Source organism: Pagrus major, chromosome 23 (genome assembly GCF_040436345.1).
Source record: "Pagrus major chromosome 23, Pma_NU_1.0".
In the NCBI taxonomy this organism is placed as follows: Eukaryota; Metazoa; Chordata; class Actinopteri; order Spariformes; family Sparidae; genus Pagrus; species Pagrus major.
The window spans coordinates 27,132,011-27,152,970 of NC_133237.1; the positions used below are offsets into that span (position 1 = coordinate 27,132,011).

At 42.2% G+C, this 20,960-nt stretch overlaps 2 protein-coding genes across 5 annotated transcripts; one reads left to right on the forward strand and one right to left on the reverse strand.

Annotated features, from left to right (window-relative positions):
* Window positions 1-562: 562 nt before the first annotated feature.
* srrm2 (serine/arginine repetitive matrix 2) lies at window positions 563-11,345 on the reverse strand. 4 transcript variants are annotated; one of them, XM_073494375.1, is made up of 14 exons: window positions 11,140-11,345; window positions 9,775-10,026; window positions 8,829-8,924; window positions 7,839-8,024; window positions 7,479-7,562; window positions 7,328-7,396; window positions 7,207-7,236; window positions 6,796-6,921; window positions 5,769-5,907; window positions 3,459-5,575; window positions 2,074-2,769; window positions 1,852-1,926; window positions 1,172-1,279; window positions 563-987 (listed from the first exon to the last, which is right to left on the reverse strand). In XM_073494375.1, exons 2-14 carry the CDS (start codon window positions 10,020-10,022, stop codon window positions 933-935), a joined length of 4,029 nt encoding a protein of 1,342 aa, XP_073350476.1. In that variant the 5' UTR covers window positions 10,023-10,026; window positions 11,140-11,345; the 3' UTR covers window positions 563-932. The 4 variants fall into 4 exon arrangements, with proteins under 4 accessions (XP_073350476.1, XP_073350475.1, XP_073350477.1 ...); XM_073494374.1 differs by having other exon boundaries at window positions 3,459-5,578; window positions 7,328-7,393; window positions 11,140-11,344; XM_073494376.1 differs by having other exon boundaries at window positions 3,459-5,578; window positions 6,796-6,915; window positions 11,140-11,344.
* A 646-nt stretch (window positions 11,346-11,991) lies between these two features.
* arl6ip1 (ARL6 interacting reticulophagy regulator 1) lies at window positions 11,992-20,682 on the forward strand. Its single transcript, XM_073494430.1, has 6 exons — window positions 11,992-12,144; window positions 13,170-13,303; window positions 13,977-14,096; window positions 16,102-16,219; window positions 16,644-16,728; window positions 19,601-20,682. The coding sequence occupies exons 1-6, from the start codon at window positions 12,109-12,111 to the stop codon at window positions 19,717-19,719; spliced, it is 612 nt and encodes a 203-aa protein (XP_073350531.1). The 5' UTR covers window positions 11,992-12,108; the 3' UTR covers window positions 19,720-20,682.
* The last annotated feature ends 278 nt before the right edge of the window (window positions 20,683-20,960 follow it).

A 20,960-nucleotide genomic window follows, 5' to 3' on the forward strand; every position in this document is an offset into this window, starting at 1 on the left:
TCCTGCCTATGGCTCTTTACTAATTTACTATATCAGTACTTTGTAAGCATTCATATTCCCAACAAAGAGGCGTCTATACTCTAAAATACCCTCTAAAAACCCTCGTGGGAACCCCTGTGTATCACTGAATATCACAGCAGGAATGAAGTGTCTGGTTTAAGTGTTTGTTTTGCTTTTATGTAATTTTACAAAGTTGAATCATTTTGGTAATACATATTTCTAGGTAGTTTTAAGTCAAACAGGGAGACATTTTACGTGGTGGATCCACAACTGGTGCTCTGATGATTATTTGTGGCAGCAGGATGGTGTCAAACTAAACTACAGTTCATTGTTGATGTTAATGAAGGAACACGTCACTCAGTACAACAGTGAGCCTCCACAGAGGAATAACATGTATAAGGCTTTGATTAAACACACAATACTTGTTACCAGGATATATTCATTGCTGGTTCAGTCTGCATATGTGATTTGTTGACAAGACTGAAAAATTATGAAATATCACCAAAACTTATCCTTTAAGTTTGACATCTAACAATAACCAAAAGGACAAACTCAACACAAATAAAATGTACAATTGCATTTTATTATTATTAACCATTTTCAACAAAGAAATTATCCACGTTTCAGTTTCTGCTCACATTAAATGGAAATCGAATCTGTTACATGAAAATAACCAAAATACAGACAGCTCATATCTACAGGTAGAACGCAACAAACAGTACAAGTACAGAGGGACATTGTTAGAGTTACGTTTTACTTTGCTGTGTTTGTGTGTGTGAATGTCTACGTTTCTCATTCAGCTCATAAAAAAATGTACAAGCCAGCCTCTGGTCGTCACTGCTTAAAAAACAAACATTGTTGATAAGTGTGTGGTGGCTCAGGACCAGAGAAAAAAACACAGAAGAAGAAGTGAAGCGTCTCAAGTTGTCAGCTCATTTCCTTCGTCTGCTGCTTGATGAGCGGCTCGGTGACTGCCTGCTGCCACTCCTGCCAGGACGGAAAAAGAAGACAATACATCATTGTTTATGAAAACTCGGTGCATGAGCATCATCACCATCTCAGCATCATCGTCATAGCCCCAATGCACTTAAGGGTCACATTATTGATCGACACTCCATCACTTTAATATCTGAGGTTTCTAGTTAAAACATCATCGTGCAGAGCTACAGACCTGCGGCTGGGCGAGGGCAGCGCTGCTCTCATGTGTCTTGGAGGAGAATAACTGAGCGAGCGAGAATCTCTCAGTGAATCAGCAGGCACCCTTCCAGACCTGGCAGGGCTGAGAGGAAAACAAAATCAAGTCTTAAAAACTGCTTTCATGAAAGTCTTGATGGCTGAAATGAGTAGGCATGTTTTTACTGATGTTATGATTCAACACAATATTACCTTCTTGAGTGCCTCAGACTTTTTCAACGATTTTGAACGAGCAAGATCTCTAAACTGAAGAGCACCAGAGGGACACCATTTTCCACACCTGAGCAGCACTCCTCGTGTTTGCTTTTTGACTATGTTCAAATAAAGTACACAGACTCACAATATCCTCCACAGGACGGATCTTTAAAACGCAGCATGAAAGGTAGAAGCTGCTGACATCAGACACTCCCTCAGAGCTTAGTCCTATTAGAGCTGCTGATTCATAGCCAATCAATAGAAGATGACCCAGTGATACCGCAGTGCACTGGGGCTGTGCTCCAGTTCAAAATGTAAAAAAAAAAAAATATTAAGCATCTTAAATCTACAGTATGCTTCCATCCAGCCATATGTAGTTTGATTTTAAGTGTACTTCTAGGTACAGCAGCTCTTAATAAACCAGAAATGAAGTTCAATCAAGTCCAGTTTTTCTCTTCTTACCTCTTTTTCTTTGATTCCTTTTCATTCTCTGATGAGGAGGATGAGGAGGGAGAGCTCTGAGCTTTGACTGTCTTCCTGTTAAAAAGAAAACAGTAACAAGTGTAATTATCAAACTATTGAATAGTTTAAGATTAGTCAGAACACATTTTTATTGTTTAATAATTATCTGATCATAAATATTTGTTTCCTGTATCTAATATATGTCAACTTTCTCCTGCTTACCCCTTTTCTCCTTGCTCCACTTCAGAGTCAGAACTGTCTGAAGAGGAGGATGAAGATGAGGAAGAGGAGGAGGATGACGACGAGGAAGAGGAGCTGGAGCTGCTGCTCCTGCTGACTTTCTTGTTGGTATTCGCCTCCTTCCCGTTGACGGCGCTCTCACGTCTGACTGTTTGGTCTGACGGTTGAGGGGCCGTCACCGGTGATTCCTTCCTGCTTGGATCTTGTGATGACCGTTTGGTTTCTGATTGGCTGCCAGCCGGAGACCTTCTGGAGGTGACATCAGAGCGCCTGGACTCCGACTGGGAGCCTCGTCTACCTGAGGTTGGAGCGTGTGACGAGTCTCTGGAGGGGCCCTGTGAAGAAGAGGAACGACTTTTCTGCTCTCTGTCCTCTCTCTTCTCATCCCTTTGCTCTGTTCTTCTGTCTCTCTCTGGTGCTGTCTTTGTGTCTTTCCTCTCTGGTGGCGGTGAAGGTGAGGAAGAAGAGGAAGAGGAGGAGCTAGAGGAAGATGAGGAAGAGGAAGAGGACCTGCGGGGTTGGGGAACAACCTTTGGTTGCAGACGCTCCTTTTCCCTTTGTCTCTCTTGTTCTACCTCCCTCTGCCTGATCCTCTCTTGTTCCCTTTCTCTCGCTCTCTCTCTGGAGAGGGAGCGGCTGCTCCTCCTTCGCCGCTGAGGAGAAGGAGAGCGACGGGACCTGGAGACATAAAGGACAAACTCATTTTCATTTCAGCCTCTTAAAATTTGCTCCCTTATGGTATCTCCTTACATATTAATCTTAAAAAAATCTAAGCTTGCCAAATGTTATTCTTTTATAAATAAATATCTTATGCTGGACAGATCTGAGAAACTGAACTTACAACAAACTTGTAACAAACTGAATTTGAATATGTAAAGGACAGATTTCCAGGTTTAAAAGCAGTGAGCTGTTGACCTTGTGAGTCGAACATTTTTTTTAAAAATCAGACCAAAACATAAAAGGTAGAGAGCATCATATATAGTAATAGTGAGAGTCTCGTGTTTGTGACAGCACGAGATAATAAAATGAATGGCTTCCTCCTCGGCTTAGCTGTACTGTGTGATGCACGCTTCTCTCTGTGCGGTGATACACGTGGTGTGTTGTTGTTGTTAGCAGTTTCATGTAGGAACTATTTTCTTTGTACCAAACAAGTTCTGTAGATCACCTTGAGGAATGAAATCATGATTTCTGGAAAATGTTTTTTTTTTGTCGTTGTTGCTTTGAGCACCACAAGATAATCTCAATAGCTGATAGCTCCAAAAGTCTCACACCAAAACAATCAGGATGGATAAACAGAACTACAGGTAAATATGCTTTTTCGATTTTTTCTTTTTTAAGACCCAGCAAATGCAGGTTTCTCATCCTACCTGCTGGGGGGGCTTCGCCTCCTCGGGCTTCTGGACCTGCTCCTCCTGGCAACACGCTCACGTTCTCGGCCCTTCTCTCTCTCCCTCTCCCTCTCTCTGTTCTTTTGCCTCTCCCTCTCTCTCTCCCGCTCTGACCAGGCTGGAGGAGGAGAAGCTCTCCTGAATCGGCCCGGGGACTCCTGATACTGCCTCGGTGGAGTGCGACGGGCTGGGGAGGCGGTTGAGGTTTTCTGGGCCGGAGAGTGTGACCTCGCAGGCCTCCTGGCTGCGCCCCTATCCCTCTCCCTCTCTCTCTCTCTTTCCCTGACTCTCGTCTCCCCCCTTGGTTTCTCTGCCTCGGCCTCAAAGGGAGAGTACCTGTTGCTGCCTCTGCTGGTGTCAGCTCTGTTGGACGGGGAAGGAGGCGGAGAGGGACTGTCCACCTGTGTGGGGCTGTACCGTTCCTGACCTTTTGTGCGGGACGGGTAACTCTCTGGAGGAGCTCTGTGGGGAGGTCTTTCCCTCTCATGTCTGTCTCCTCCCCCCTCTCTCTCCTTCTGGACTCGTCTCGGTCCGTCGCCCTCAGGAGCAGAAGCAGGGCTTTCCTTTCTACCATTGGCTATATATCTTTGGACTGCAGCCCCGATGGCAGCTTGTGAAATTTTGGGGGGGCTACCTTTTTCCCTCCCTACTGGCACGGCCGCCTTTGCCTTGCCCTCATCTTCAGAGGATGAGGATGAAGAGGAAGATGAAGATGAAGAGGAGGATGAGGAGCTATCACTGTCACTATCGCTGCTGCTACCACTGCTGCTGCTTCCACTGCTACTACTGCTGCTGCTGCTCTCCTTCTTTTTCTCAGCCTGTTTTGCTTTGTCATCACGTTTCTCCTTCCTCGGAGGGCTGCTCCTCTTCTCCTGGCTCTCCTTCATCTCTGGTCTCCTGTCTCTCTCTGCAGGCCGAGATCCATCTCGCCTACTTTCTGCAGACGTTCGGAGAGCCTCGTCTCTCCTCCTGCCTCCGTCCTGACCTCGCTCTCCGTCTGGTTCCCTGTTCAGATGCCTCTCCTTCTCCTTTGTGCTCTCCCTCTCTTTTTCTCTTCTCCTCTCCTCCTCCCTTTCTCTCTGGCGCCCATTAGCAACAGGTGAGCGAGGGGCAGGGGACAGGGAATCCCTCCTCCTATCATTTTTATGTTGGAAAGGAGACACGTCTCTCTCCTGTCTCTTCCCAGTGTCTCTCCTGTTGTCATTTGGCACCCGTGAGTCTCTCTCAGTCCTGCGCTCCCTCTCTCCACTCCTTTCCCTCCTTCCCCTCTCCTTCTCAGGGGGAGGGGAGGGGGACAAGGAGATGTGTCTCTTGTTTTTGTCCTGTTTATTACCGTCTTTTTCCCGGTCAATGTCTCTGCTCCTTTCCCTCCTAGTCTCCTGTTTAGGTGGAGGAGAAGGAGATGAGGAGGAGTCATGTCTGGTCCTCTGAGGAACACTCTCCTTTCCTTTGTCCCTCTTTTCTCTGCTTCTTGACCGCCTCCCTCTCTCCATGTCTCTGCTCCTTGAACACCTCCTTTTCTCCACATCTCTGCTCCTTGAACGCCTCCCTCTCTCGTTTTCTCTGCTCCTCGATCGCCTCCCTTTCTCCATCTCTCTGCTTCTGGAGCGCCTCCCCCTCTCCCTCTCAATGTCTCTGCTCCTTGAACGCCTCCCTCTCTCAATGTCTCTGCTCCTTGATCGCCTCCCTCTCTCAATGTCTCTGCTCCTGGAGCACCTTCCTTTCTCCACCTCTCTGCTCCTGGAGCGTCTCCCTTTCTCCACCTCTCTGCTCCTGGAGCGCCTCCCTTTCTCCACCTCTCTGCTCCTGGAGCGCCTCACTCTCTCTTTCTCCTTTTCTTTGCTTCTTGAACGCCTCCCTTTCTCCCTCTCGATTTCTATGCTCCTGGAACGCCTCCTCCTCTCCATCTCTCTGCTTCTGGATCGCCTCCCTTTCTCACTTTCCTTTTGTTTGCTCCTGGATCTCCTCCCTTTCTCCCTCTCCCTGCTTTTCTCTGTCTGTGGTGGAGGTGAAGGAGATGAAGAGTCATGTCTCCTCTTGGCCAAGGTCTTCTCCATCTCACTCGGTCGCTCTTTTTCTCTCTCGAGATTGGGCCTCTTCTAGATCACAGAGGAAACATTTGTTGGTGTCAATTTACACAGAATTTTATGTTTGAGAAAGGCAACAGTAATATACTTATACATGATAAAACAAATCAGTTCGAATTTAGTTTAAGATACTGTGAGATAAGGAAACTTTAACTGTAAAGTTTCAAAGTGTAATCAGTCCTACTGACAGCCTCAGCCTTACCCCTTCTCCTCCCTGAAGATGTGGGCTGTGCTCCTTGTAGTCTCGTCTCCTCCTGTCCGGTGACCTCCCCTTTCTACCTTCCTCAGCTTTTCTTGCACTTTGGTCCTGTTGACGTGATCTCGGTGGAGCCGGAGACGGGCTGTTGATACCATAAAAAAATATCATACAGTGAGATGCCTTTGTCTGGCAGTTGGATTTTGATCAGGTTCAGTGCAATAAAATCTGTTTATCCATCTAGATTGTTCTGGTGCGAGGCTTTTCGAGCCATCGGCTATTGAGATTATCTTGTGGTGCTCAAAGCAACAAGAATTTTTTTTTTTTCCCAGAAATCATGATTTCATTACTCAAGGTGATTTTAAAAAAACTAGTAGTTAACAGCTGATCCAAATGACGAGACTTGAAGGTGGGGCAAAACGCCTGCTTTCACAGCTGGTGATTGGCAGCCACATCTAACAATAGTCTCTGGGTGATGGCGTATGAAGTATTAACAAAATTATTTTTTCTTTTTTTGTTTATTATCGCTCATTATCCAGTTATCAAATTTAAAATGTACCCCATACTGATGCCTTAAGGCAGTCCATAGATTGAGGAACCCTGGATGCAGTCACAGTTTACATTTCTGGTCAAAATTTGCAAATAAAAATGTAAAAATCTGTTCCAATTTCATAATAAAATATATCTGTCTTCTAAAGATTTCATTTCAACTTTGCTCTATTTTTTAAAAATTCAAGACAAACTTTACTGATTAATTTGTTTTTTTATCCCAACTATCTCTGGCTGGTTTGAGAAAGCTGCTATAGTTTTCATACAGCTCTGTCGGGACCATATATCACAGTCAATGAACACACATTATTTCATAAAACAGATTTTACTGCACCGAGGTACGAGTACTTCCAAATCTGGACTAATCCAATAAAACAGACAGAGATCCGTTCACCTCTAAGTAGCTCATTAAATTCGATAAGACTTCTACCAGGACACAAAAACAGATTTTTATTATATGATTAATGTTATTATCACGTCGTACCTGTGAGCAGAGCTAGAGGAGACACTCCTGGCCTGCACTGCTTTTGCTTTAGGAGGAGGACTCGAACTTTCACTCTTCTTTCTTTTCTTCTTTGACACCTTCTGCTTCTCATCTGAGGAACTTTGAGTGGTCAAGGAAAGGAGAAAATTACACATCACACTAGTACTAATAATTCTCACCATTTGTTATGTCACTGCGTAACAAAAGCAGGTTTGGTTGTCCTGAATAGGTACCAATGTTCAAGAGAAGAGAGTTGGAGCTACAGGTGTCAGACCAAGAGAAAAAAATCTCAGACTCTTTCCAATAACACTTTCTGTGGATTTAAAGTATGAATTGTGCCAAGACAAGAACCAAGCAACAATGCTCTGCTGATTTCTTATGAGACAGGACAGATATTCAAAAAACACCTACCTGTCTTCTTCCTCTTCTTCTGATGCATCACTGAAACACAAATGTTTCAGTCAATAATCAATATTGAAGTGAAAAAATTATGAGTAGAAAGGTTTTAAGTAAGAATAATGTAATAGAATACCGTTTCTTTTTCTTCTTCTTTGATTTCTTCTTCTCTCGTCGAGGAGATGAGGAGGGACTCTCTGAGCTGCTGACAGGAGGAACAAAAAACTGTCAGTCTGTCTGTTCTTGGTTGTCAGGACCTTTTTCTGCTCTCATGCTCATTTTCTCACCTGTCTCTGTTCTTGTTTTTCTTCTTCTTCTTTCGACTGCGCTTCTTGGGTGGAGCATCTGAATTGTCTGAATCTTCCACCAACCTGAGAGAGCAAAGGCAACAGACCTTGAGTCAGGGGCAGAAAAAAATGCTGAGCAATGAGTGACAATTCACTGTAGTAAATGACTACAAAATGTTGGTTTTAGCTCATTAACTACAAACTTCTGAGCTTTACACTGCTTCCAACTGAACTGACCAAGAACACATCAAGTGTTACAGTTTCTTAAAAAGTTTTCTACTTTTGTCTGAAATGAAAAAGAGCCGTTAATCAGATATGCCCTCCAGCACTGTGGGTGTGTTTTGTGCTCATCATACTCACGTATATTTCTGCTGCTGCAGCCTCTCCCTCTCCATGCGCTCCTGCTCTCTCTTCTCCTTCTCTTTCTCCTTGCGGTCAGCTTGGAAGGATGATCCGTCCACATAGTCGCTGGAGATGCCGAAAGCAGCACGAAGACGGTCGTTCTTCTGCTGGTTGGCTGCAGCCAGAGCATGAGTCTCTGTCACCCTGAGAGAGAACAAACCACACAGCGTTGTTTTACTGACACTGTGCAATATGAACTGAAGAGATGCACCAGATTCTAAATGTGGCACAGCACAACATTTGATATTGACTGTGTTGCAGTTTCAGCCCAGAGACTTCGACAATCACATTTCATGTTTTCTAAATTTATTCCGTTTTGAAATCAAGAACTTTTCAAGCACAATTACAAACAGGCTAGGGCAGTATACTATGAGGGAGCAATGCATAATGAAAGAGTAATATTTTTCATTATTTTAATTTATATCAGCAAACGGCTTTAACATCTTTGCGGGCTGCACAATTATTCAAAATGTAATCGAAATCGCAATGTGGCCAGGTGCAATATCTAAATTGAATAAGCCGCAATTTTTGTGACAAGGGTCAAACGGCATTATAATGAAGTACTGTAGAGCTGCAGAGATGTCCAGGACTACAAACCTTGCTCTCCAGACGTAAGAATACATGTTTGTTTTGTACAAACTCCAACACATGTCACATCATCATGATGCTCATTTTTTTCAGTGAAAATGAAAACTGTGATGCAGAAATGATCATTCCCACTAATTGTGAATAAGATTTTTTTGACCATATCGTGCAGCCCTGACATCTTCATATTCATATGTCTCAGATTTACACCAGAGTATGTAACAAAGCACTATGATGCCGCTATAGTGATCCATACATTTTGAGACACTTTCCAAGTATATTGTAGTCTCGACTATTTTTTATTCCAACAGAACTGTCCTTTTTAAAAATAATTCAAGCCATGTGGATTCTTGTTGTGCTTACGTTGGTCTGTCATTGGTGGTGGGAGCCGGCTCCTGCTTCTCCTGCAGCATCATGCGGAAACTGTTCACCTTCTCCTCGATTTCCTCAGCTGAATACCTGACCATCAAACAGAGCAGAGTATTAAATATTGTACAAATTAAAAGCAACAATCTGGCTACTGTTCTTATTTGTGTCTTCTGGTAGAAAGCTTCTGTCCCCTGCACGTTCCTGTTATACAGTAGACCTATTCTAGTAAATCATTAAAGAAACTCATATCTCCGTGATGATCGTTAAATCATGATGAAAAGAAACCTGTCATCACATAGTTAAAAAGAAAAGGTCAAAACAAATTCAGTAGTTCTGTGACAATTAGATGACGCTTTAACAAGCTGAATTGATCTCTATTTTGAGAACTGAGGAATCCATCAAATAATAATTAAAAAATCCAAATACTTGAAATTAGAGCTTTAAAAATGAGGATAAAATACATAAAATAATTCCCTTTGACTTTGTAACTGTTGGTTGTTGAAAAAATTGAACCATTTAAAAATCCAAGAACATGAAGTCAGAGCATTCAAAATGAGAGGATATGCAGCTTGGCAAAGTTTTACATACACATACATTAATTTTTTAGGTTTGTCACTGTTGTTGATCACAAAATAAGCAATCTGAAGATACTACTTTCAGCTCTGGTACTTGTAGTACACATATTATATGTACACTTGAGAGACCAAATAATTATTGAAAACCAACGAAGCAATCAATAATGAAAATATCTCAGTAGCTGTGGATCAGGGTCGTTATACAGCCGTTTACAGCCTGGACTGCAATAATTGTGTTGGACTCTACGTCAGACCCTACACAACTTTTGGGCAGCAGCAATGGTTCATTTATCTTAAGGGTGATTACAACTCCATTCGTGGCAGCAAAACCCTGTGTAGTCTTGTTAGTACAGCATTTGTCTTACCCTTGCTCCTCCATCATGTCCTGCAGCTCGGCACACTTGACCTCCAGCTGCCTCTTCCGTTGGTGCTCCAGGATGTCGGCGTTGGGCTGCCTGTTGAGCTGACTCTCCAGCCTCTCCCGGTCCTTCTCATCCCGGTCACCACCACGCTCATCACGCGGCCTTTTGACCCGCAGGCTCGACAGGTTGCGTTGCACATAGCCATTGGTGCCGCTGCCCCGCGGAGTGGTCAGACCGATCCCATTGTACATGGCTCTGCAAAAAGAAGAAAACTGGTGAGAGGTGCAGTAAGTGGGTAGACCCACAAAACATCTATTTAGTATTTATTACAAAACCCAGAAATAAGAGATAATGAAAAACTATCACGAGCATTAATCAGCATCTGTTTTCTGTAAGGACATTTTTGATTAATTTGATTTGAAGTATATCCCTCCGTATCTTTCTGTAGTGGATGAGGGTGGTGGTCATCTTTTACATGAATCTTAGTTAAATGGCTGACAGTGACTATGAACAGGCCTCCAGTGGGAGGATTCATCTGAGGACAGCATTTGGTGATCATCTTTCTTGCTTGAAGCCATAATTATCTCCAGGATCCTACTTTAAACAAATCATCACATAGTCAGAGCTCCAAAATACAGAGAAAAAAGCGGATCAAGACTTAAACCCAACATCCTAAAAATTAAATGTATATTACGTATTTTAACTTTTTTTTTAAAAAAAGCCATCAGCCCAAGCCTCTGAAGTTTATCACTTTGCCATTTTACTATATTGAGGGACTCGGTATTCTAAAATGGCTGACATAAATAACAACGACCGTTGACCTGACCGCATTTTAAACTATATGAGGTTAATTGACAACATTATATAAACGGGAATGTCAACGCAGCGTCTTGAAATCACTGAAACATCGACAGAAACACCTTTAATTCAGGCGGCATTATGTTGCCAGTTTGTGTGAGGTGTGTGGCCCGCGTATCGTACAAAGTACCGTATATGCTGAAAGCCTTGTGAAACACTGAGGTTAATCCAGGTCTAAATATACATCCTTGCTCACATTTTGTGAATTAATACAGGATGAAATGTATTTTGTCGCGCATTAGCACGTGCAACAGAATGGGCCTGTTGCTACCTGTGAATCTAAAGCAGCAGATTTCTGATGACTAACGTTAAATACTAACTTACATTAGCTAACACTGGATAAACCGAACCGTGGCTTAACTCACAGCTCTATTATTCAGTTTAATACGCAACAGGATGGATTCACTGCTATAACGCGACATTTGTAAAGGCCCCAGCCGCACTTGTGCGTAGCGAACAATTCCAAACTAAGCTAGCTAGCTACAGTTAGCTAACGTATTTGTAACGTACCACTGTTTTCTCCGGGAGCGGAGAGAAAACGCTGTCGGAGGGAATCTGGCGATAAGTAATGTCCCGTAGAATCAGACACCGAAACAGACCTTACAATAACTGCGTCTTTAGAAATGTGAAAAAATGAAGTTGCGTGGCTAGTTAGCTACCAGCTAACTGGTGTGATCTCCAACTAAAGGAGGAACGAGATGAAAACCCAATGACGTCAGACGCACAGGACGTCTGCGCTGCGTTGCGTTGCGTTCACGTGTTGGGGGCGAAGTTGTACAATTACCGGAGAATGGATTTGATCAGAATTTAGGTCTTTTTATCCATAAATTATGCTCCAGAAGTCCAGCTTCTCCCCAGATGAAATGGACACAATTAATTTCATTATTATTTAAAGCAAAAAATTACGCTCACAAAATGAAGTGGCTTGACAGATTGACCTCCTGGCGTATTTTTAAAGATACAGATTTTAAATCATATTTGATTTCTACTGAAAAACAGCAGATACTATTAAAGTATTTAGACATTTAAAATTGACTTCTTTCATTTAGCTTTCGTAGTGTTGATCAAGGGTCTGCTTACGTTGTCAAACACTGCCCCTCCGTGGCAAAGAAATAACACACTTTCCAGCTTCTTGTTTTTTCTATAGTACTTCTGGTATTTATCGCTCATTTTTGGAGATTCATATCATTGTATTTGAGTGAAAAGGCGAACCAAAAATAAAAAGATTAGTGTGATCCTTCCATGTGACTCGTCCTTGACATGACATAACGAATACAGAACTACATTTCCCAGAATGCCGCGGGCTAATTTTGACGCAAATTTTGAGATAAAGGCACCCTGTCAAAATTCGACCGTTAGTGACGCCGAAGCCAGTGAAGAAGGCGTGTGTGTGTGTGTGCGGCTGCTCTGCGGGTCGTTTTCCTCCAAATATACAAAGAAATTCACTATACGAGCCCAACCGACGCTCGATCAGTAACGATGGCTGAAGGCGACAACAAAAGCGCAAATATGCTCGTGAGTATTAACCAAACGATGCCTGCGAATTTAAAGGGGTCTGTGTTAAAGGGTGTGTTTGTGACAGTGAAGTTAGCTTCAGCTGTTGTCGCTAACATGACGGCGTTCACGCAGCCAAGGATGGCCCGTATTTGTACATTTGTTCAATTAGCGTGAACTTTGTACCGCCAACCTAACTAGCGAGTTAGCTTTAATCGCTTATCCGACCATCCGTCAAGGTGCTACCGCTAGGCTGTGACGGTGACAGCGGCTAACATCAGCTAACGCTAGCTGCCAGCTAAGCTAGCTACTCAGCTAGCTTCAGCGGGGACGTTTACCCTTTGTAAGCTTGCTACTGGCCTCTAACGCTAACTTATCAGCCCCTGCACCTAAGATGGAAAGCATGACATCGGTTAATGATGTTTCCACAGGATGAAAGATATGTGTGGTTGGCGCTGGTCATTTCCTTTCCCTGCGTGGAGGCATAAACTGCACAGTCATATCAATAACGCGAAATACCGTTATCGATAACTGGCTTATCGCTAAAGGCACACACCCATCGTAGACTTGTGACTTTGCGTTAGTACATTGATATTCTTTAAATTCAGAATACACAGCCAACGTTAGCTAGCTGTCACACGCACTTACGACGACGAATTACAAATATGTCTGCAACAAGACAAACGGATATTACCTAAATTCAGTTTTTTTAATTGAAGAGGTTACAGAAACTTTACTGTCCAATAATGTGAGAATTGGCTTCGGTTCCACCATGAGATACGCCTTAAAATATAGATTATAAACATGCATTCATAATATAATATGGCATTCAAACACACATTAAATAATGCTCATATAAAAGAGGAAATGTAAGACAGACATCTCAGCATTCGTCTCCTTTTCAGGGGAGTGTATTGCAGTTATCTAGACTGAATTTGGGAGAATGCGTTCTTGAGAGAAATCCCACCTCACTCCCAAACTGTGCTGATATTATAGAAACGTTGAGTTTGAGGAACAGTTGGTAATGTGTGTAATTTTGTGTTGAGGCTCAGGAAACGGCCCAGCTGGAGGAGCAGCTGCAGGGCTGGGGTGAGGTGATCCTGGCTGGGGATCGCGTCGTGCGCTGGGAGAAGCCCTGGTTCCCTGGAGCCCTGATGGGTGGCACCACCGTGCTCTTCCTGTGAGTCCATTTTACTGTGTGCTGCACCGCAGACTCACACACACACACACACACAGGGGCACATAGCTGGCATAGCACACATTTCCTCCCTCTCAGCAGTGAAACATCTGTTACAAGACAAAGGGTATCTACATCGATAAGTTGCTCTACACTGGTTCAAAATCCAAATCACAGATGGATGAAAGTGTCTTAAAACAATTGGGCTGAAATGTTAAGCTTTGCCACACTTCGAAACTCAGAAGAAGGAAACAATGTAGATTATACCAGATTAGATTTTCTAAATTGTTCTTTTGTTTGTCAGAGCAATTCTTGGATCACATTGCAGGACATGACTAGAACACTAACACATTGTTTTCTGTGTGGTTACTGAATACCTTTTTTGCTAACAATCCTTTTATGTAAAAAATGTAAAATATAATTGTGAACCTCTTTATCGCTGGTTCAGTCAGTCTCAGTGCAGGGCTTTTTGTATTGTCTTTGCAGATGGTCTTTTAACATTACAGCATACATATGCAGAGATTTCTGATTCACAACAAGCAGCTATTTTGAAACTACAATAAGATAAGGGAAAGTGAACAAGTCTTAATCCCTGCATGGATTATACAAAATGCTCTTTGTTCCATAGTACTGGTTCATACCCATGACTGCCTGCTTTGTCTTCCTCCTTCCCCAGGCTGATTTACTACTTGGACCCTTCAGTGCTGACTGGGCTCTCCTGCTCCGTCATGCTGCTCTGCCTGGCCGACTACCTGGTGCCCACCCTCGCACCCAGAGTCTTTGGCTCCAATAAGTGGTGAGAGCCTGAGGATAAAAGTCATGTTGGGGATTAAATGGGTTTTCCATCAGACCATAAAGACATTTTTATTTCTCACCTATAAAATATGCCCTTCTGTTTTACCTTTCAAGGTCATTTTTCCAATGTTTTGTGAAGTCTAGCAGCAGCATCCAGTCAAATCTTAGTGGATGTTTCCAGAACAAAACCTTGTTGCAAGCACTGAGCATGCAAGATTTGGGATGGCTTTGCTGGCCTAAGAAATAATGGATTAACATTGACACTTAGATATGTTTCTTCCTAAACACTCTGTGATTTTCATTTTTCTTTTTATGGTGTGTGTGATTAGAAAATGCATTATGATTGGATGTCACACCAGTTGGCTTGAGATGAGGAACAAACTCTACAAAGAGTGTACTGTAAATTAAGCTGCAGCTGGAAATCTGAGCTTCGTTCATTTGCTTTCTCGGTGGCACCAAGAGCGAAATTAAATTAGAACTAAATCATCAGTTTGAGATTAGCACGGTTGTTTGATCTCAGTTCTCTTCTGCTCTGAGCCACTTCAGACTCACTTTGGAAGAAAATGGGAGTTTTTGCCGTCACTAAGGTGACAGTCTAAACGTTGTCACCTAAATCCCGTCTCACAGGGTGTCCAACCGCTTCATGCAGCTTTGACATTACATAGTGCTTACCTAACAGTGCCTTGACTCGGTTGTGTGGATGTGATGTTGAGAATCAGACACCCAGGACAGGATAGAGTAACAGCCTGCGGTTGGCACAGTGACTTGGACGTCCATCTCTCCTCGGACGCCTTTGGCCTCTCAATATATATCCCTTCATCAGCAGAGCGTGACCTGCACCCTTTTGCACTGCTGCACATTCCACAGGCCGAACAGCAGATATTCTGTTCAAGGAGGAGCAGCAGTTAATTATTTAGATAAATAAGTAGATTACATTGTATTTTTACATGCTATACTTGACATGAATTGAATTGGAGTCATTCAAAAGCACTAGCCTTTTGTCAGGTTTAGTCATGGAGGAAGTTACTGCGTAGATGACTACCAACTTGCATGCCTCAGTTTAATAGACGGCGTTGTACTTCTAGATATGTCAGGAAAGTGTAGCTGTCGATCAGTACGGTCTGAAGACTGTTTAAGATTATGCTGTGTAGCTCAAGCTGCTGCTGATTCACTGAGCCTGCAGCGGAGTCAGCCAGATCGCAGGAGTGTGAGTCTGTTTAAATGGAGCTATTAAAGTCTGGTCATGGTCCCCATTTGGCTCCCTGACAACAAGGACAGAAATACGGAACGATGGCTAAGCAGAAAGTGAAGGCCACTTCTCCCAGCTGCTCTCCTTCTGTCCTCCAGTCGAGACCTTCAGTAGAGACATAACTCTTCACTCTCCTTCACTTTAGTCTCACAGCACTGTGACATAGAAACGCAGCATGTTTTCTGTCCCTAGTGGTAGTAAGGAAATAAAGAATTGCCACTGCGCAATCAGATCTTTGTCTAATGAAAAAGTAAAAATGCCCGTTGTCTCCAATTTGTTTTGTCCAATCAACAGGATAAAGCCCCCAAAATAATTGGCTTCTTATTTTAAAGGCAAAGAAAACCAACAAATATTCACATTTAAGAACCAGTGAATTTCTGGCACTGTTGCTTACAATTACTCAAGAGAAATCGATTAACAAAATAACTTTTCTGTAAATTCACTTATGAACTAATCATTTTGGCTCTAATGGAGATGACCTGAACAATCTGATGAAACCAGGGAGTTTTCTTCATTTGGTCATGATGTTAAAAGGTTAATGCAACAACGCTAGCTCTGCAGTCATGAAAGAGGGAACTTGATGGCTATTAACAAGTGAGGAAAGCTGTCTTGATTTGGCAAACCGTACTGAACTCTTCAGTTTCCTCTTGATGACAAGGTTATTAAGAGCTGTTGGTCTGAAAAACATCCATCCGCTCCTGCCAGGATGCAGCAAGTTTTGTTTCTAATCAAGCCCTCAACCTTTCCTCGTTCACAGGACCACTGAGCAGCAGCAGCGTTTCCATGAGATCTGCGGTAATCTGGTGAAGACCCAGCGTCGGATCGTGGGCTGGTGGAAACGTCTCTGTGCCCTCAAGGAGGAGAAGCCCAAAATGGTAAATGAAAATATAAAATTGAAACTGATCAGTTGGCTTTCACACACTGTAGACCCATAGGCCCATGTATCACCCATAGAGCACTGCAGTAAATGGAGCCTTCCTGTTCATTTTACAATAGTGAACTTTCTCTGTGCTCCAGATAAAAATATCCTCAGCTGATTTGGCTTTGCTGCTCCACTTAGAAATCCTCAAACTGGGTTACAGTCTGTGATAACCGGGTTTTTCACAGTGTGCTTTAACACTGTTAGACACAGTCGTGAATTCAATGACAGCTTTGTTGGTTCCTTCAAAATTTTCTGCTAATTGCGTTATGTTGCAGTACATCTGTGGCATGACTCTTTGAAACTCATTTAATGATTATGTGCGTGCAGTCGGGGTGTGATGTAGTTTGACTGTCATGTGACCTCTCTGCTCTCCACAGTACTTTGCCTCAGTGATCAGCAGCTTGCTGGCAGTCGCCTGGATTGGACAGCAGGTGCACAACCTGTTCCTCACCTACCTGATTGGTGAGTTGGTAATCTAATCTGGATTGGCTTTTGTTTTATTGAATTTTTTCCCCCCATTTTTACCTGTTTGGTCTAAATAAATGTCTTCATTCACTTAATAATTATGCCATAGTCTGTCAGTATAATGAGCAAGCATCAAAAATAAAATCTTTCTAACCCTGCTGTTACAAGACCTGATCACCATCATCCAGTCTTTCTTTATATGTTGATTTAGTTTTCTGAATTCTGTCGTTCTTTAACACAAAATGTAAATATGATCATTCAGGAAGTCGGGTTTTGGTTACAAGTGTTCAGTTACGAGAAGGTGTTAACTTTTGAAATCTGCAATGAGATTTTAAAGCAGATACAGTAAAATGACAGTGACGAGCTTGTTGTGTTAAGTGTAAAGCGTTGGTGAGAGCTGTGTGAGACCTGACCTTTTTGATATAAATCAATTTCAACATATCTAGTAAACATTTGAGAAGAAAACGGGGTTCAGGGATTATTTTTTATTCACATTCTGTGTTGAATTTAATGAGACATTTAATCGATTCAAATGAGAGGCCAATTGGGAAACTGAAGCTTTGGTCATCATCTTCTATTGCCTCATTCATTGAATGTGCAGGTTTGCTCTCTGAAAATGTCTGCTGTGGTTTACTACAGATCAGATGCTAGTCACACGTAACTGGCAGAAACAGGAAGTGATAGTTGTTGTTTGTCGGTTGCAAATGTCACTGCTTGTCATGAGTTTTTATGCTTGTTCTCTGCGGGGAAGTGATTATTACCTCTGCCAACGAGGGTTGTTTCCCCCCTGTCTGTTTGTTGGTTGGTTTGTCAGCAGGATCACACAAAAACTACTGAACACATCTCCATGAAATTTGGATGGAGTGTGGATCTTGGCCAAGAATAGACCCCAATAACTTTTGGTCATTTCTCACTTTCTTTAACTATGTGAGATGGCGCATTTTGCAACATTTCCGTTAATTTCTCAGGGAATAATGCATGGATTTTGATAGAAAAAATCAGTCTTAAGTGGCTGATATCTGAGTCCAAAAGGGGACTGTTTCTAGTTGATGTATTCAGAGGCCGCTGTTATCTGTGCATGTTGTAACTCTGGAGTACAAACTGCAGTATTCCTGCCGCTGAGAGGCTTTTTTTCTTTTCTTCCCCTCCCCATGACATCAGTTCTGCCCATGATTACAAAGCTTCCTGTTGCAGTGACTCAGAAGTGCAGCAGTAATTTAGATCAATACCTGCATCCCTGAGACACCAGACAGTAGTATTCAATAAGCGTGGTCATTGTTAACGACATGGTTTCAGGAAACCATTTAACTCATCACACTTTACTGCAAATTGAGATCACGATGGCAACTGCCAGATCAGCTCACAGACCTGTACCTTTTTATTTTGGCTGGCTAGTTAACATCCTGTTAGGTAAATAGTTGCCCACCTCTTGAATAAACATCTGCATGAAAGATTGCATAGGTAGAGGGCACTTACAGTAATCTGGCTCACATTGAGGGTGAGAGACTGTTTCCAAATAATCTGCAGGACACAGAGAAACGAGATCCGATTGAATAAATCAGACTCAGAAAGGGGAGAAATCACAGGGAGTACCACCCGCCTCCCCTGGATGATGGTCAGTTCAAGGATTATGACTCGGGGAGTCTCTTTTCTCCGGAGTTGACATTTTCTTTACTCGAGGCGTTCAGAGCACTCCTGGTAAACGTGAGGCGCTCTGATAGGGCGCTAAATCCGCTATAGGCTCTGCTGTGAATTTTAAAATGACGAGAGGACACCTGTCAGTGTTACCACTGCACAGGTGCCGCAGGGAGAATGACAGTTGGTGAATCAGTAGGTTGGCTGGCTGTATGTATGGGAGCCAGTCATCAGCTACATGAGCTGAGACTTGTTAAGTATTCAAATGAGGGGAAAACCTTGACGAGGTAATGACTTGAGAGAGGGAGCATGACTCTGAGACAACAAAGTGTCCTTTATTTTAATCTCAGATCAAGTTTCTATTGAGGCTCACTTGGTTCACCAGCTGTTTTGTTTTTTTACAGTCTGTATTAAAGAAGCTGTCTGTTCGCCAGCCTGTACTGATTCGATCAGCTGATCATATACAGACAGAAGGCTCTGATCGGGTGTGGTCGGAATCGCATGACTGTTTTTACTTTAAGGACATACTGTTGCATGCAGTATGTATACAATTGGGACATATTACTTTGTGCGCCTTGAGCTTTGACCCTCTTTTTGGGACATACTAAATCTTTTCTGGCATACTGAATGGTGTGGTGGTGTGGGTGAATGCAGGGATAGACTTTACTTGGGTGGGTCCGCCAGGTATGTTCATGGCTGCCAAAGTATATTTGGCAACACATTGTAGCCAATGTGTTTTTTGTTTTGCTTTTTGTTTTGTTTTTTATTTCCAAGTGTTTGTCTAATTACTTTAAAAGTAAAGAAACAAATTCAGCAGCGTTTTAATACAATGTTTAATAAAAAAAAATGAAAGGGTATTAGAGCTGTAACTAAAGTATGATCTATGATCCTTGCTTCATCACCCACTGCTCTGGGATAGTTTTACTAAGATAATTTATTATATTCCTTTTTTATTTTTAATTGCAGTTTTAAGATTTACCTTTAAGGATGACATTAGAAGTCTGTATTAAGTGCTCAATGGGACCATCTGCACTATGCTTGAAAGATGCAGTTTATCAGTCAAACTTAAACAATGTATAATAACGTACCTTTATTATGCTCAGATGTTTATGTAGGATTTATGCAAAATTCAGTTTAATGTCAAGCACTTCTAATTAAAGTATACATTTACAAGAACTGGTCATGACTATATATGATTTAAAAAGCTTAACTCGTGTTTGTGTGTCCCCTGCAGTGAGCTTCCTCCTGCTGCTGCCTGGCCTGAACCAGCACGGCGTTATCACCAAGTACGCATCGATGGCCAAGCGGGAGATCAACAAACTGCTCAAACAGAAGGAGAAGAAGAACGAGTAGATGAAAGTGTGCAGGGGAATCTCTGAAAGATGAGCCACGACACGAAAAGGAAGGTGGAAGGAAGTCATTTGAAGAAAAGAGAGGAGAGTTTCAAGTTAAAAAAGGGCCTCCTGCTCGCTTGGTCTCTGCCACAGAGGAAGACATGCGTCGTTATTTTATTTTCACACATTGGATAAGTTTCATTTCTCCTCCCACTTGTTGACACTTCAGCCTCATCACCCACTTGATTTTTTTTTTTTTAATTATTTCTTTTGAATTTATCTTCATGCATGCAGCAACCACAAGTTTATCTGATGCTGTCACACGTTCATGCACAATGATGAAAAGCTCAAAGCCACACATGCTCCCCTACCACGTACACAAAGGTTAAATCTTCCTTCTGTTTCCTAGTTTAAGTGTGCTTCATTTTAAGATGTCAGTAATGCTTGTAAGCCATTCCCTCTCTTAGACAAAGTGACTACTGAGCAGTTTTTGTAGCATTACTGCATCATTTTAACCTCTCAGATTCCTCACAGTAATGTTTTTTTTGTTTTGTTTTTTTTCAGAATTTGTCACATAAGAACAGGTCATGTAAATCGTACCTACCTTACATTTCTGCTTTGGTTGTTTTTAAAAATAGTGCTGAAAATAAAACTGGATTTAAAGCGGAGCTCGTCAGGAGTGAAACTGTCTAGAAACAAGCCTACTGCTGTACCGCTGCTAGCTGGACTCTGTGGTCTATTAGCTCTTCTATGAAACCCCAGTGTGTTACCGGTGTGGGGTGTCTCTGTGTAAATAGACCTCTCCCTGACTCTGTCCCTGACTCTGTCCCTGTCAGTCATCTTTTCCTCTCTTCTTGTTATTTATCTGTGTTCTTTCCTCCTCCGTCTCCTCGTTTATGGTCTCATCACTGTCTTTAACTCATTTCATTATTTGTCTTTATTGGAGATCTTTACGAAGTGAATAAAGTTTGATTTAAATGAAGTTTTACTCTCCTTTTTTTGGTTGTTTCTTGGTTTAGCAGCTGTATTTTTTATGGCTTTCATTGTTGTTTAAGGTCTAGATAATTTAGATTTTTAAATTTTTTTCACTGGCCTTATAATGTAAATATAGTATATTAACAATGTGACTTGTTGATTAGTTATTAATTTAGGTTTTAGCTCCTCAAATTATATTTATGTTTAATTCTGCTAATCTGAACAGTGGAGATTTTAAAAAAGGTTTGGATTTTATGCATTTTTTGTTGATGTGAAAATATTTAT